The sequence below is a fragment of the Hypomesus transpacificus genome, chromosome 25 (assembly GCF_021917145.1).
Source record: "Hypomesus transpacificus isolate Combined female chromosome 25, fHypTra1, whole genome shotgun sequence".
Classification (NCBI taxonomy): domain Eukaryota; kingdom Metazoa; phylum Chordata; class Actinopteri; order Osmeriformes; family Osmeridae; genus Hypomesus; species Hypomesus transpacificus.
Window position 1 is genome coordinate 1490580 of NC_061084.1, and position 15023 is coordinate 1505602.

Consider the following 15023-nt stretch of genomic DNA (forward strand, 5'->3'; position numbering starts at 1 on the left):
CCTGCTACGGTTAGGTCGAGTGAAGTTGTAATTAGTTTCAGCTACACAGGCCACACAATGAGTTGTTTAAAACTAGCTCTATAGCCACAACTTCCAGACGCACATTCATGAGAAGACTTCCTATTGAGAATGTTCACTTTTAATGAAACTGCCACCGAAACGACAGTGTTTTGACATAACTGTGACACACCTTTGATGACATTCCCTCATGTCACCACCCTTTCACATCTTGTTATCGTATGAATAAAGGATTTTAAATTCCTGTGGGGATCCCAAGGCCAAACGACTCTTAAACTAAAACAACATGCTCTCTCCCCATACCACAGAATCCCATTCGACTGACATCACAGCTGATCCATATGTCCACACTTACTCAACCCACACTTAATATTGGTTGTGTGTGTGTGTGTGTTTTCGTTTGTACGCACATCCTAGGCCTTGATTGTGCCTAATGAGCTTCAGGAAAAGTATGCTTGGGATGGATCCATGCATGTGCAGATATTACTCATGCTGTGGTGTGAGGTGACTCTTGGATGGTGGGAGTTGTGTGTGTGTGTGTGTGTGTGTGTGTGCTGGTGGATGTGGATGATTGTGTGTCCTGGGTCCCAGGTCCCCTAGTCGGGGCACGATGGGGGGGCTGGCTTGGAATGTTTTAGGTCTGTTTCCCACCAAGTGGAGCCCTTTGATGTGGCACCACGGGCCAGGCTACTGGTCCCTGATGGGGGACTGGGCCAGGTGGGAGGGGGGTGGGGGGGCTACTTCATGCCCAAATGCTTACACCGCACTAACCACCAAAGGACTCCATTCATAAAAAAAAATCTCCAAAGAAACACACATATGCAAATGGACACACTTGAACACCCACATATGAATATGTACAGAACACACACTCAAACCTCAAACCCCTCCTCAACAAGCCAGTTCACGAGGATCCCTTTCACAGCCAGCAGGCTATTTGAGTAATGACCAAACCAGATGCTCTTGGCAACTGAAGTTATAGTTGTTGATATAATGAAATGCATGCTCAAAACAGCAACAGACCACAGTGTTTTAACACCAGTGTTCGGGGTACGGTATATTATGTGATGGGTATATCTCAGCGGTAGAGTATTTGACTGCAGATCAAGATGTTGCATCTGATTGCACCCCCCCCCCCCGCAAACCCCCCCCCCCCCCCCTTAGGTCTCCAACGTGGTGGAGACCTGGTCTGGACCCTTCTTGAAGAACCCTCGGAGTGCCAGGATCGACAGGGTACACAGTGGGAATTGTAAAGAGCGGAATGTGGTGAAGTCACCACGCAAATATTTCCCAGTCTATAAATGTGACAACATTTCTATGGAAAGCATACTTTTCTCCCGCTCTCATTCTCGTGCTCCTGAGTGAGCGGCATCTGTGATTGGCTGCTTGGACTTGGCCTCTGAGCCTGCCCTGGGCCACTTGGACTGTTTCAAGCAGAGTCCCTTAAGGTGTCTGGGATTAGATGAAAGGAGAACGTACACATTGAGCAGAGGCCCTCGCCTCTTTAAGAGGTACTTAAGAAGTCGTTCTTGGCTCAATGTTTGAAGCTCCCAGGTTTTGAGACTTTTCCCTATGGGTATGTTTAGCTGGGATAATCAATATATGGTATGACACTGAGTAGATAATAACTTAATTCTTTCTTCTGCAGAATAATCTAACCTTAACCGTCAAATCTGAGGTTTTGAATAAAGCAGTGCTTTATTCAAAGTATTTTTTGTGCTTGGGATGAAAAAACTTGCCATTACTTGTAATCAGTGACTGATTCTGTTCATTGACAAACTACTGGTGAGACGTAACCTTGTTGTTGGGTGGTGGTAGATGGGGCAATGCACTGGCCCTTTAGGGCTTGGTAACAGCTTTATAAAATATAGAGCTCTCCTATTGCAGCCCATGGGAAAAGGGGTCTGTGGCAAGAAATACACACGCTATTAGGGACCCCGTCTCGCTCCATTTGGCAGGACATAAACCACCAAGAGCCAGAGAGAGAGAGAAACCCCCCCCTCCCCTCTACCCCTCCACATTCCCTAGACTTCATATGGGACCTTAATGGAAGCCAGTCCATCTCCTAGTCAAGACTTGACTCTGTGAACAAAAGCCATTACTTTGTAATACATTAAAGTCCCTCCTTAGTGAAAGGTAATGGTTTGAACTTACACTGGGATAGCTTGTTAGTTGATTAAAGGCTCTCTGTAGGGATTCGTACACGTGTGCTTGTCCAGTAGAGTTAGTGGATGGGAACCAGGTATTGGAAAAGGGCATCTTTCAGGGTAAAGTTGAAGGACTGTGGACTTGCCTCAGAGGGACAAAGGTGGCTGAGAGTCTTACCGGGAGCTGAGGGTGATTGGCTGAGAGTCATACCTGGAGCTGAGGGTGATTGGCTGAGAGTCTTAGCTGGAGCTGAGGGTGATTGGCTGACAGTCTTACCTGGAGCTGAGGGTGATTGGCTGAGAATCTTAGCTGGAGCTGAGGGTGATTGGCTGACAGTCTTACCTGGAGCTGAGGCAGCGGCGAAGAGAGTAGGAGGCCCCTCCCCCACAGGTGCGGGAACACTCGCTCCAGGAGCCCCAGGCGTCCCACAGCGTGTCCCGGTCCTCCTCTGAACGTGCCGTCCGGGAGCTCTGCACAAACACAGGAGGGAGGAGTCAGAAACACACGCTCTTACACAGGAGGGAGGAGTCAGAAACACACACTCTCACACAGGAGGGAGGAGTCAGAAACACACGCTCTCAAACAGGAGGGAGGAGTCAGAAACACACGCTCTCACACAGGGGGGAGGAGTCAGAAACACACGCTCTCACACAGGAGGGAGGAGTCAGAAACACACGCTCTTACACAGGTGCATCAAGAGCGATCAATGAATCTGATCTCAATTTAAATGACTCAGCTTCTCCAACCAGGTCCTTACATTCCGAAACAGATGAACTTAAACTCCACTAAGCAGGCAGTGAGAGAGTGTGCTGAAGGGAGGTATGTTAAAAGACCAACCGGAAATAATCTAAGATCTCAGCTTCCCACAGACTATTTAAATCAGATGTCCGAATCATCTTTTACATTGTGAAATGGAATGCATTTGAACAAGCTCCAGTCTTAACTATTTCCTTTGTATTTCTGTTATAATTTCCCCTCACCACATCAGGCAGCAGAAGAAGTGGAGATAATAGTTTCGATCCAAGATCAATATTATGAAAAGATGAAATACACGCCTGCAAGGATAATGAGCATCTCAGATGTACCATGACGGCCAAATACCGAAAGCTTGCTTGCTTCTTCTCTCTCCCCTTTTCTGTCTCTCTTCTCTCTCCTCATCCATCTCACCCCCCCCCCCCCCCCCCCCCCCCCTCTATCTCTCTCTCTCCTCTTCGCTCCATCTCTATCTCAAATCAATGTTTTCACATGAGACCTATTGCTCGTGGAGTGACTCGTTTTGCTTCCAGGCAGGTGTTTATTTGAACGGTGTCAAGTGATCAGTGTTGTCATGTGAGAGAGATTGTCTAGCAATATGTGGGAACTGTACATTTCTTTCTTTCTCCAGACCTTGGCCTTCCCAACGCATATTGCACAATAACATATGAAGGATTGGTCTTGTCATGTCCATACTGCATGTAATAATACAATATGATAGAATATTCAACAACAACAAAAACACTCTCTTGGACTAGTAACAAATCTTTAATAATGTAATTGAAACTTCTAATTAAAACCAGATGAGAACACCAATATGGAACATTCCATTGAATTCTACAGAATGTTCAGTGTAGAGACTCCTGATGAAGAATGGAATCCTCACAAAGCACTAAAATCACACACCAAATGTGAGAGTGTATGCTGACTCATATTTCATGAAGTCACATGTATTATTTCATACTAGTAAATCCCACACAGAGATATTGATCAACTGGACACACAGACGTTTCCGAAAGACCCACAACTTTGTCTCAAAAAGGAAATTGAGCCAGGTGTCTGGTATAAATATAAATCTGTTAAAAACAGAAACCGATTTGTCACATATTGGTGTTTTAGCCCCTGCTTCTTCTACAGCCTCTACCCTTACTCACTTCATATGGAAAACACACTTCATATGGAACACACACACCCCTCCGAGTTGGCTGGCACATAAGAGCAATGTAAAGGTGGCATGCCTACTCAATGAGAGCAAAGGTTAAGCCCAGGGTAGCCTGTCAACATGTTCTGATCAGTAGCATATCCATCACAGTACACAATGATTCAGCTGAGACACACTAAAGCTACCTACAGAATAACAAGCACATGAAAAGTAGCCCCCCTTTCACCTGTCCCAAGCAAAGAGTGAAGGTTACTGTACCAGGATCAGAAGTGCTGCCAGCAGTGTCCTGCCTGCAGATGAGTGCTTGTCCATGCTCACAGGAACGTATGTGTATGTTTTTAGAGGTGTGTGTGTGTGTGTCTGGAAGCCGTGCACTTGGTGTCCCACTTGGTGTGACTCGGTGTGTGTGTGCGCGCGTGTCCTGGCTGTGGCTCCCTGTCCGGAGCTCTCCTTCTCCTCACTGTGCTGGGGAACGCTGCGATGGGAAGGGGGCTGGATGGAAAAGCCCCCTTCCAGTCACCAGGACCGGCCTGCCAGCCAATCAGAGGACGGTTGAGTTGTGTGTCAGAGCCAGCCAGCTGTAGATGAGCCACAGGTGTGCATGTGATCACAAAACCTACAGGCTTCCACATACAGAGTTCTCCATCGCCCATTTTCTATTCTGCCTTCATTCTCTGCTCCCCTCTCTTTCTCCCTGTGCTCTTCCCTCTCTCCTGCTCGTTGAGAACTGGAGGATAACTTAGCTTGTGCTTTATCTACAGTACAGTAGATGGACTCAATCTGAATTCACACACACGCACACACATATACTGTACACACACACACAAGTTGGACTTTCAATGGGGCCTTTCATAACATCTGGCAGTTCATGTTAGCACGTTTGCACAGGAGGAAAGGGGAGTGCATACCCAGGTGTCTCCTGGTGGGACAATACCAAGACCTATATAACCCCAGTCACCAGGACCATGACCATGTCCTCCCCAGGACCATGACCATGTCTACAAGAGGATTCAGAGACATACCTGGTCACACATGATTGTAAATAGCTGAGTGGCCTTTACATAAACAGAACAGCTCTACGAGCAAGTGTGGGCAGAAGAAGGTGTCGACATAAATGAATTATGTGCACCCTTCTTCACATATCAGCTACATAAAAGTACTTCAGTTAATGTGTGGAGCACAGAAAATGTCTCATTAACCTCATGTGGGATACGCTTGAAATACACAACAAGCAGACTACTTAGCCTACAACCCCTTTCTCTTAAAAGGATTTTCTGATGTAAAAAAAACACTCCCAATCAAACGCACCACAATTAACTAAACAGATACATAATTGCAATCAATTTAAGGCAAAGAGGAACGTGGGGTCTATGCCTAAACAAATAATCAGTCCCCCTAATCACAGGCTGTCGTTCATGACACGCACACGCACACATTATGCAAACATGGCATGAGCACGCACATGTGGACACACGCTACATGGAGAGAGAGAGAGGGAGAGAGAGAGAGAGAGAGAGGAGAGAGAGAGAGAGAGAGAGAGAGAGAGAGAGAGAGAGAGAGAGAGAGAGAGAGAGAGAGAGAGAGAGAGAGAGAGGAGAGGGAGAAAGAGAGAGAATTAGGAAGAGAGGGAGCATTTTAAAGAGAGCCGAAGTGTGTGACAGAGAAAAAGAGAAAAAGAGAGAGTTTATGCACAGACGTAAAGGGTGACAATACAGTCTCACTCCTGTAACTATCTATGCATGAAAAATGATTACTCATTTTCCATGTGGAGAAACTAGATCGCTAATAGCAATAATGTACAGAAGTGAAGTCTGCTGTACCACAAGATTGGTTTGGAGGTCGATTCCACAGATTCCTGTGGGCAGAGTTAGATAGTCATGCCCCTGAACACCCTACTGTGAACTATTTACTTTTCTGGTGAAGATCTAGAAAAACCTTTGTTTAAACATGGAAGTCGATCCTTAACAGTTTTTAAGTTCCATAAGCAAAACGGTGTGGGGATTTCGCTCATGTTTCAAACATACTCGACTGAAATAGCCTGCTACTGAACTTATACTATTCAGTGTTAAATTTAAAGGCTAAACATGGCACTGGAAAGTTCAAGCAACGTCAAAGCAATATCAAGGCAACTGCACTTAGCTAAAACGTCTCCCATCAGAACACATTAGACATAAACATCAGCGTCCAGTACGACCCAGACATAATTTACTCTGAAGAGAACGTTAACAAATGTAAAAGCTTTCCAGGGTTGTGCATAAAATGTTACACATCAGGAAAGAAGGTTTATGACACACACTTGAACATATACCCCCCTCTTCAAACCAGAGGATTATAATAAATACTTAACTCTCAGACAATCAACTCAATACATTTTATATCAGGCAAAAGGAAAACTGAAACCCCATAACACAGAGACTAGGACAAAACATGAGACATTAATCTTAAATCAGACACTTTAATGAGCTCTATATGCTTGTTTCAGCGTGGGGGGAAACAGCCTTTCTCCCAATAAATGTATCTTTTATGGAACCTATCAAGTTCCTTGATGAGGCCAAATAAAAGTGGCCATCAGTGCATCTACATTTTGCTGTTATCTCTCTTCCACCTTCTTTGAAATGAATCTCCTCTTTCATCCTCAGCGCAATTTTTAGAAACTGAAAGTGTAACATGCTGATTGAGTTGAGTTAGTGGAGGAGATGAGTACTGGGTGAGTGGGAGGACATGGGTGCTGAGTTAGCAGAGGACATGAGGAGACTGGACCCTTTGCTCATACAGTCATGACGAGCGATAGCAGTGTTTTGTTTCGGACAGGGAGTTGGTAGTAATATGGAAATGACAGATTTACTGAGCCATAAACAAACCTACAGAGGAAACGGAATATGGGTCCAGGAGAGAGAGAGAGAGAGAGAGAGAGAGAGAGAGAGCAAGAGAGAGAAAGAGAGAGAGACGGAGAGCACGAGAGAGAGAGAGAGAGAGAGAGAGAGACAGAGAGAGAGAGAGAGAGAGAGAGAGAGAGAGAGAGAGACGGAGAGCACGAGAGAGAGAGAGAGAGCACGAGAGAGAGCGACGGAGGGAGAAAGACATGTAGGATGGGAGGCCACTTTAGGTAAATCATGTTTCATGCAGCAGAAAGATAAAGTGCCAAGCTGACCGGCTACAAGCCCCGTGTCCACTGGCACGGTTCACTAGGCTTCAGAACAGACAGCCATCTCCCAGAGCACTGCAGAGGGAAGATATTTGTTCTGCCTCGACATGTGCTCCCCACAGCTAGAACTGAAAACAAAGAGATTTGTTTTCCAGCACTGTCCAGCGCTCATAAATAAGGTAATGTCAGCTTGGACGTTCTGAAATATCCGGTGGGATGTAAACTACTCAGAGAGCTTTGTGGATGGCAGAGGATTCTAAACCAAGAGAGGAGATGGCAGCACTGTAACTGATATGCTGACTGTTAAAGTAAATCCCCGTTTGATGGAGATATGCAGCTTTTGATGCTCTTAATGGTATCACTAAATCCTTGCTTTGGCTCGAACCAAAATGGGATGTAATCCGAGCAGACAATGCAACGTTTTTAATTCATTCCATTAGATGTAATCCATGCAAGTATTCGAAACCCTTCCCGCTAACATCTGAGGAGTTATTCCACATCAGATGGTGCATCGAACACAAAATCTCATGATACTAATACGCAGAAAATCATCTTCGAGCCTCTTCACAGTTAAGTCCATAAACCACCCTTTGTAGCCCCAGGGATATGGTGCGTGATTAAAAATCTGCAGTGACATTTACAGTTTCCTGCCGCCCCTCAGATCAACAGAGCGTTTCCTACAGTCATGTGTAGGACAGCTCCTTCTACAGCAAGCAGCTTATAGTTAAACTCCACTGGGGTTCCGCCCCCCCAAAAAATACTAATCGACAGCCACTATGGTGTTTGGAAGAGATTGTTTTCCCCTCAAGGAGTCCCTGCGCAGACACGACAGGCCATGTAAAGTTGCTCCACTGGCTAACCACTATGTTGGGTCTTGAGTCAGGTATTGCGAGGCTTGTTCAGATTGGGCCCCTGCTGTATTAGTTATAGCCCTTTCGCGTTGTCGTCTTCAATGCATTTACATGGACCTTATGGGATTTTGCTTCGCTTCCAAGTTGCGTGACACTTCCCAGAAGACACCACTGTCAGACCCACATCTGACACACGTCCTCTGTTCTGGCAGCATGTCAACCCGTCCATTTCCTGTCTGGGTGACTCATTTGTTTTGGTTTCCAAATTTCCCTCATAGCCAATTAGTTTAATTTAACGGTATTGGAGCCCATTCCTTATAGCCTCTGAATAGACCAGCTGCCTGAGGGTTCTAGATAGTACACCTGGGTTCTAGATAGTACAGCTGGGTTCAAGTTAGTACAGCTGAGTATTATGCAGTAGGTAGAACAGGGAGTCTGTGCAGACATTCTACTAGATGATGTCGTCTTTATTCTGACACAGTCAAACAAAAAGTCTGTAAGAAGACCCATAAAAAGTTCATGCTATATGGTGAATGGTTTTGCAGGGTTCACATGGCTTGTAAAAAAAAGACCCCTAAGTGGATCAGGCAAGGTCAAATGTCAGGCAAGCAGACCAGGAAGGAGATGACGAGAAGCCAAACTAATACCTAAAGGCTGAAAGAAATGGAAAACAGACTGTAGGGTTTTTATGTGACAAACTACTAGTTGAGACTTTGTAGACTATCTTGGATTGTTTGGATCGTCTCCTCATGTTTCCAGGGGTGACTGACCCGGAACGTGCCACCTAAGATAGTCCTCACAATGGCAAAAATCAATGCAACCAGATGAGCTCAGATGTCTCCTCAGGAAGGTGAGGAGAGGCAGACCGAGGTGACGGTCATGGAGGATGGTCCCTCTGTGACACTGTGTGTTGTCTTCACATGCTCTGTTCTGTGCAGCTTCTCCTCGCAGTCCCCAAAGCTCTGGATGCCAGCACGTCTGTCTCTCGTCCACTCATGGACTCGTGCCTCAACCCCGGCAGCTCAATAAACAACCTTGGACCTGCTTTCCCATAAATCACCTTGAATATCACAACCGCATCCAGAATCAAGAGGTCTCTTTGAATGCTCACGCTAATTTGAACACACACATTTTTCTTTTCGTTTAGTTTTGTTTCTTGACAGTCAGTCTCCAACCCCCCCCCCCCCATGCCTTTCCAGGGTGCCGGAGTCGTCGACAGGCCTCAGAGCCCTTAACTGTCAGCACCTTGCCACTGGGCTTTGTCTCTGAGCACCCAGATGCAGACAGGAAATGATGTCACAGCATGCCTTTAGACGAACATTCCGAGCCCATATGCTTCTGTCATCAGCGCAGGGAAGCACCGTCACCGTGGACAGTGTGGGGAAAGAGTCTCGGGAGATCGTTATGCATCATGCTAGGCTGTCCAATTAAAAACAGTGAATCACCCTGGCTTTAGTTAACGTGTCCATTGACAATGGCCTTAAGTGAGAACAATCTATAATCTTATTTGTCTCCTTTATCCTTTATCTCTTGAACTACGGATCCACATACCAATCTGCCCACAAGTGTCACACACCCAACCTCCTGCAGCATCTAAAGTTAGATATTGAATTAGACATAGGTTAAACGTGTCTGCTTAATGAATGAATACTTAATCATAATATTCCCTGTTCCAAATGTTTCATTATCTTGCTGGCTCTCTTCTCGTGTACAGGGAAAATAACTTGCCCTAAGTAGCTGTCCTTGTTTCCAGAAACCACAGGCCCATGAAGCACACAGCCTCAGGGAACCCTAAGCCCACTTGCCCACAGGGCACGAATGCTAGGTTTTCATCAAAGCTTTAAGATAAACACAGCTCAGACAACGGCCCATCACTCTCTCCAAATGTCGCCTCCAGATCTGCCAAAGGGTGAACGAGAGCTTTAAAATGGCACTTAAGGGGGATACTAAGGGGTCGCAACACACGAAAAGCTTCACCCGAAATAGGACCGCAAGATAATGGCAAAGGAAAACAGCTGACACCACCACAGTGGAGGCCGAGGAGAGGAGAGCCTGCTGGCGGAGCAGCGGGGACACTGATCTCTGTCTACCATATGGAGAAGTTCATCAAACCAAGGATGATATTTGGCCCTCTTCTGCACCTTCTTGTGTCTGGAGCGTTGTCAGCGTCTTGCAGTACGACTTGACTGAGTCTGTACCCACACTGAGGGCAAACACAGGGGAATATATGGCATGTGCGTGCCAGTCTGTGTTATTATAACACATTGTAGGCTGGGTGTTATCCCGTGTAATACAATTTAGCAGCAGGTCTATGAAAACGTACATGTACTCACTGCAGAACTGGTGTTTGGATAAAGGTATTGCGTGTGTGTGCCTTCACATTGTCCACCTCCTGACCTTCCCGTGGCCCACAAGACACACAATGGGATCGCTCCCTGACCTCGATGCAACACTGCTGACATCATCTCCACTACTCTGACATCATCTCCAATGCTCTGACATAATCTCCACTACTCTGACATAATCTCCACTAGTCTCACATCATCTCCACTACTCTGACATCATCTCCACTACTCTGACATCATCTCCAATGCTCTGACATAATCTCCACTACTCTGACATAATCTCCACTAGTCTCACATCATCTCCACTACTCTGACATCATCTCCACTACTCTGACATCATCTCCACTGTTCTGACATCATCTCCACTACTCTGACATCATCTCCACTGCTCTGACATCATCTCCACTACTCTGACATCATCTCCACTGCTCTGACATCATCCCCACTACTCTGACATCATCTCCACTACTCTGACATCATCCCCTAAAAACAGACTCCCTTCACAGCTGCAATGACACTGTACCACATGACAGGAAGAGATTGTCTTTGTTGATGTCATCAGACACAGGCCCTGCTAAGGGACAAACCAACAGGGAATTGCTAAATAGATGAGAGGAAAAGAAAGAGAGGAGAGGCCTTTATAACTAAACAGTGTCATCTTGTGTACAATGTATGTATTGCAGGTCACCTATGAAAAACCGTATGATAAATCACTTTCAGACTATCTGTAAAAAAGATTAAAAAAATGTAACACACACATATTAGTACGTTTGTGGGGTTGATTGTATAAATGATCTGACTCTTCTAAAGGACATACAATCTGTGTTTCCCAATGAACAGGGCCATAATGCAGCACCAGATCCGAACCTTCATCCTTGCTCACCCATTCTTCCCTTCACCTTCTCCCTGAAAACGTTGAGGAGGGTAGAGTGTCTGACCCTGTCATTCAAACCCTGTTTCTTGTCCTAAGCTTTTTATCTGTACATCCATAAGCAGTTCATCCAAAAAGCAGAACATGTCTCTCAGAAGGAAACACAAGAAGATATAATGGAAAAACAACCTCAAATGTAATATAATAAAGTTATTCCCATGTGGTCAACTTCAGGTATGGATGGCTTGCTGAGCACAAGTAGCTTCTTGTAACTGTATCTTTAGTAGAACAGAGCGAGATCCTCTTAAGGGACAATGCATTCTGGGATGCCTGTCACCAGTCATTTCAAGTCAGTGGCATTACTAACATCTTGGGCCTCAGCCCAGATATCTAGGCTGTGTTTTTCACTGCAATCCTCTGCCGTGTATTGTGGAACCATAAATCTAGTAGCTGCAACACACCTTCCTGGTTCTGGACCTAATTCAGTGAACAGTGAATAGGATTCTGAACGCACCCCTGGCTGTGGGGCGTAGCATGACCCTGAACCCTTCTATGCAATAATTCTCCATGGACAAAAAAACTGGGGAAAAAAGGCCTTGGAAAATGGGTGATTATGCAATTATTTTGGTAGAATACAACATTGAGCCTCTCTTTACCCGACCAGTGTAAACAGGCTCTTCAATAAATCTCCATATTTTATTAACCCTATTGTTTTACACACTTTTTCCCCTTGAAATACGTCCTTCTTGCGTCTGAGAAATCGACTCTCTCATTCTCATGACAACCATGCCAAAATGGCTCATCATTGTGCGTCACAGAAGAGGGATGAAGGAGATGAATAATGAATTGACACTCAGATATGGTGGATCATGGACACATTCATCTAGGAAGCTCTCAGACCTGTCCTCGCCTCAATAACAGGAACCGCCCTCGGGAACACAGAGGTCTATGTGACCCCTTCCAACGCGGAGACAGAGAAAGCAGAGATGAGCATGAGGGATGGGAGGATAGAGGTGGAAGGTGGAGTGTTTAAGGGTGAAAACCCCAGGTCGCCCATTCATCTTTCTCCAGCACCTAACTCTCCCAGCACTAGTCATTGGTCAGGGGATAGAGAAAGGAGGAAGGGAGGAGAGATAATGAGAGAGTAGGGAAGGAGGCAAAGGGACTAACAGAGAGAATGAAAGAAAAGGAAGGAGGGGAGAAGGAGAAAGAAAGAGGGGAAGAGGGAATGACAGACAGAGTAAAGAGAGAGAGAGAATGGTAGACAGAGGAGAGAGAGAGAAACAGAGAGAGAGAGAGAGAGAGAGAGAGAGAGAGAGAGAAACAGAGAGAGAGAGAGATTTCAGGAGGATCTCCAGGGCCTCCAGGGCAGGGCAGTCCTCACCAGCCCTGCTGATAAATCTGCTCCTGGACGTGCACATTCCCACCCCTCCTTCTCCTCCCCCCGCCCACATCAGTCCTCTCAGTCCCTCAGACCAGAATGCCTGTTGAGGAAACATGAAGTATGACTGGTTGCTATGCAGACATCTTGGAGTCTCAGTTGTGATGGGTACCTGCCTCAGAGCCATGATCTAACACACCACACAGAGTCAGACTACAAATGACTTTGTGTTCATTCTGTTTCTTGTGCCCAGATGCAACCCACTTGCTACTTTTACCAACCTCACAGTATGAGCTGTGTTTATTATTGCGTCTACAGAGTCTGGATGATCCCTTCCAAAGTGCCACTCACAGCCCGGCCATCATGCCAGGCCTTCATGGATGTGTGTGTTTCAACAGTCCAAAGGGAGTATTTGGTTACAGCCCAATGGGAGCCCTAAATGTGGCAACTAGAAATCAGTTCAAGTCTTCTGGAAGGTTCTGCTTGAGTTTGCGCTTTTGTGTTGCCGAATAATCAGGTTCAGGGCCCGAGGGGTTATTTCCAATTGGACAAGGAGAACATTTTCTTCTTACGGATGCTGGAGTGAAGAGGTTGGTAAAATATCCCCTGGTCCTTTAACAAAGCGCCCCATTCCCCCAATAAATCATTTCTGTAATGATCTGGCATTTTTAACCATTATGACAGGTTGTTGCTACCACAGCAAACTGCAACACAAATATGGCTACTGGCTCCAAGGCCTTATACCAGTAGTTCCATGCCCGTTGCTCTGATACAATGAAAACCTGCAGCTTCAAACACTGGAACCTAGATAACCAGAGGGACTGTCTTGGTGTATCTTCTGGCATCACTGCTAGCGTGGGGGAACATCTGCAAGGAATACAACCACAAATGTAAACAATTAAAAATCAATCGTTAAAGACGACGTGCTCGAATGTGTGCATGCCTGCACACTGCACAAGGAGGACGGGGGCAGGAGAGGGTGGGGACTCCTCGGGGGGGGGGGGGGGTTGCGTGGGTGGAAACGAGCGCCGAGGACAAAGGGAGGGAGGAATCTGTGCACTAATCGAAGACACAATGTTGGCGGACGATTCTAAGAATGTGGGGATGTGTCTCCGTGTGCCGAATGACACTGGATAGGGACGTGTGCGAGAGCCGGGCTTGGACACACATGAACTCACATGACCTGTGATAAGCCTGGGTTCGCCGATTTGAAACGACAGCACCGATTCAACATCAGAACCAGTTTAATGTGAAAACATATCTGGAAACATACAGTACACTTCCGCCAAAGATACAAACACCGTAAAAAAAAAGAAAAGGAATGCATGTAGAAACACACACACAGCCTGTCATTATGCGGGCAATGCGGTGAAGTCTACCCTCTGGCAGCGGTACTCCATTACCCACAGTGCACTGGTGTGAGGCCACATCAAGAGAGGTCTGACGCTAGCTGTGGGGGCTGGAGGGCCGAACACATTCAGCTGATGGAACACGCACACAGAAGAGAGAGAGGAGCCCAACCCCACACCACATGACCTGTTCTGCAGCTGCAGCTGCAGCGCGACCCGAACCCACTGCTGCCAGAACCTACCCAGCCTAGAGGGAAGGCTCCCAACACTGCTATGCGGGAGACACAAACCGACAGCGGGTACACACTTCCTTTACATGACAGCACTCTCACTATGTGGCTTTAGCATACACACGCCCTGATGTGTGGCTGCGCTGGACTGGTGTTAGAACATACGGGGTTCAGATGGCTGAGCGGTTAGGGAGTTGGGCTATTAATCAGAAGGTTGTTGGTTCGATTCCCGGCCGTGCTAAATGACGTTGTGTCCTTGGGCAAGGCACTTCACCCTACTTGCCTCAGGGGGAATGTCCCTCTACTTACTGTAAGTCGCTCTGGATAAGAGCGTCTGCTAAATGACTAAATGTAAATGTAGACATACATGAGACCCTCGTCTGCAATGCTTTAGGTTCACCCTCGACCACGCCCGAGGGGGGTTGGCATCCAACTTACCCTCCAAAAACCCTGGCATGCTTGTCCCCTTAATGAGTCCCATAATTAGGCATGATTGGTGCCCTTTCCCCCTGGCGCCGTACCCACAACACAGCTGGCCAGGCAAGACGCGGCCCGGGCACGAGCTGCTCTCCGCGAGACCCTGTCCACCCCTCCCCCTCTCTGTCATGCCCCACCTCTGAGCACCCCAGGCAGGCTGGCCCTCCTGGATCTCTTGGTCTCTGTCACTTGGCCAAACAGCAGGGCAAGTATGTACTTATTCACACGGTAGGCTTTTAAAACATGGCTGCAACCGGCTTTTTAAAAACACACGGGCTGTTTGGAGAGAAGAG

General features: G+C 46.6%; 1 protein-coding gene across 1 annotated transcript in view; it reads right to left on the reverse strand.

The window, feature by feature from the left end:
* The window catches only part of LOC124487096 (ADAMTS-like protein 1), a 45986-nt gene that overhangs the window by 8507 nt on the left and 22456 nt on the right, over window positions 1-15023 (reverse strand). Inside the window, exon 3 of the mRNA XM_047049133.1 lies at window positions 2509-2636. Within this exon, the coding sequence (XP_046905089.1) occupies window positions 2509-2636 (128 nt within the window). The remainder of the gene's footprint in view (window positions 1-2508; window positions 2637-15023) is intronic.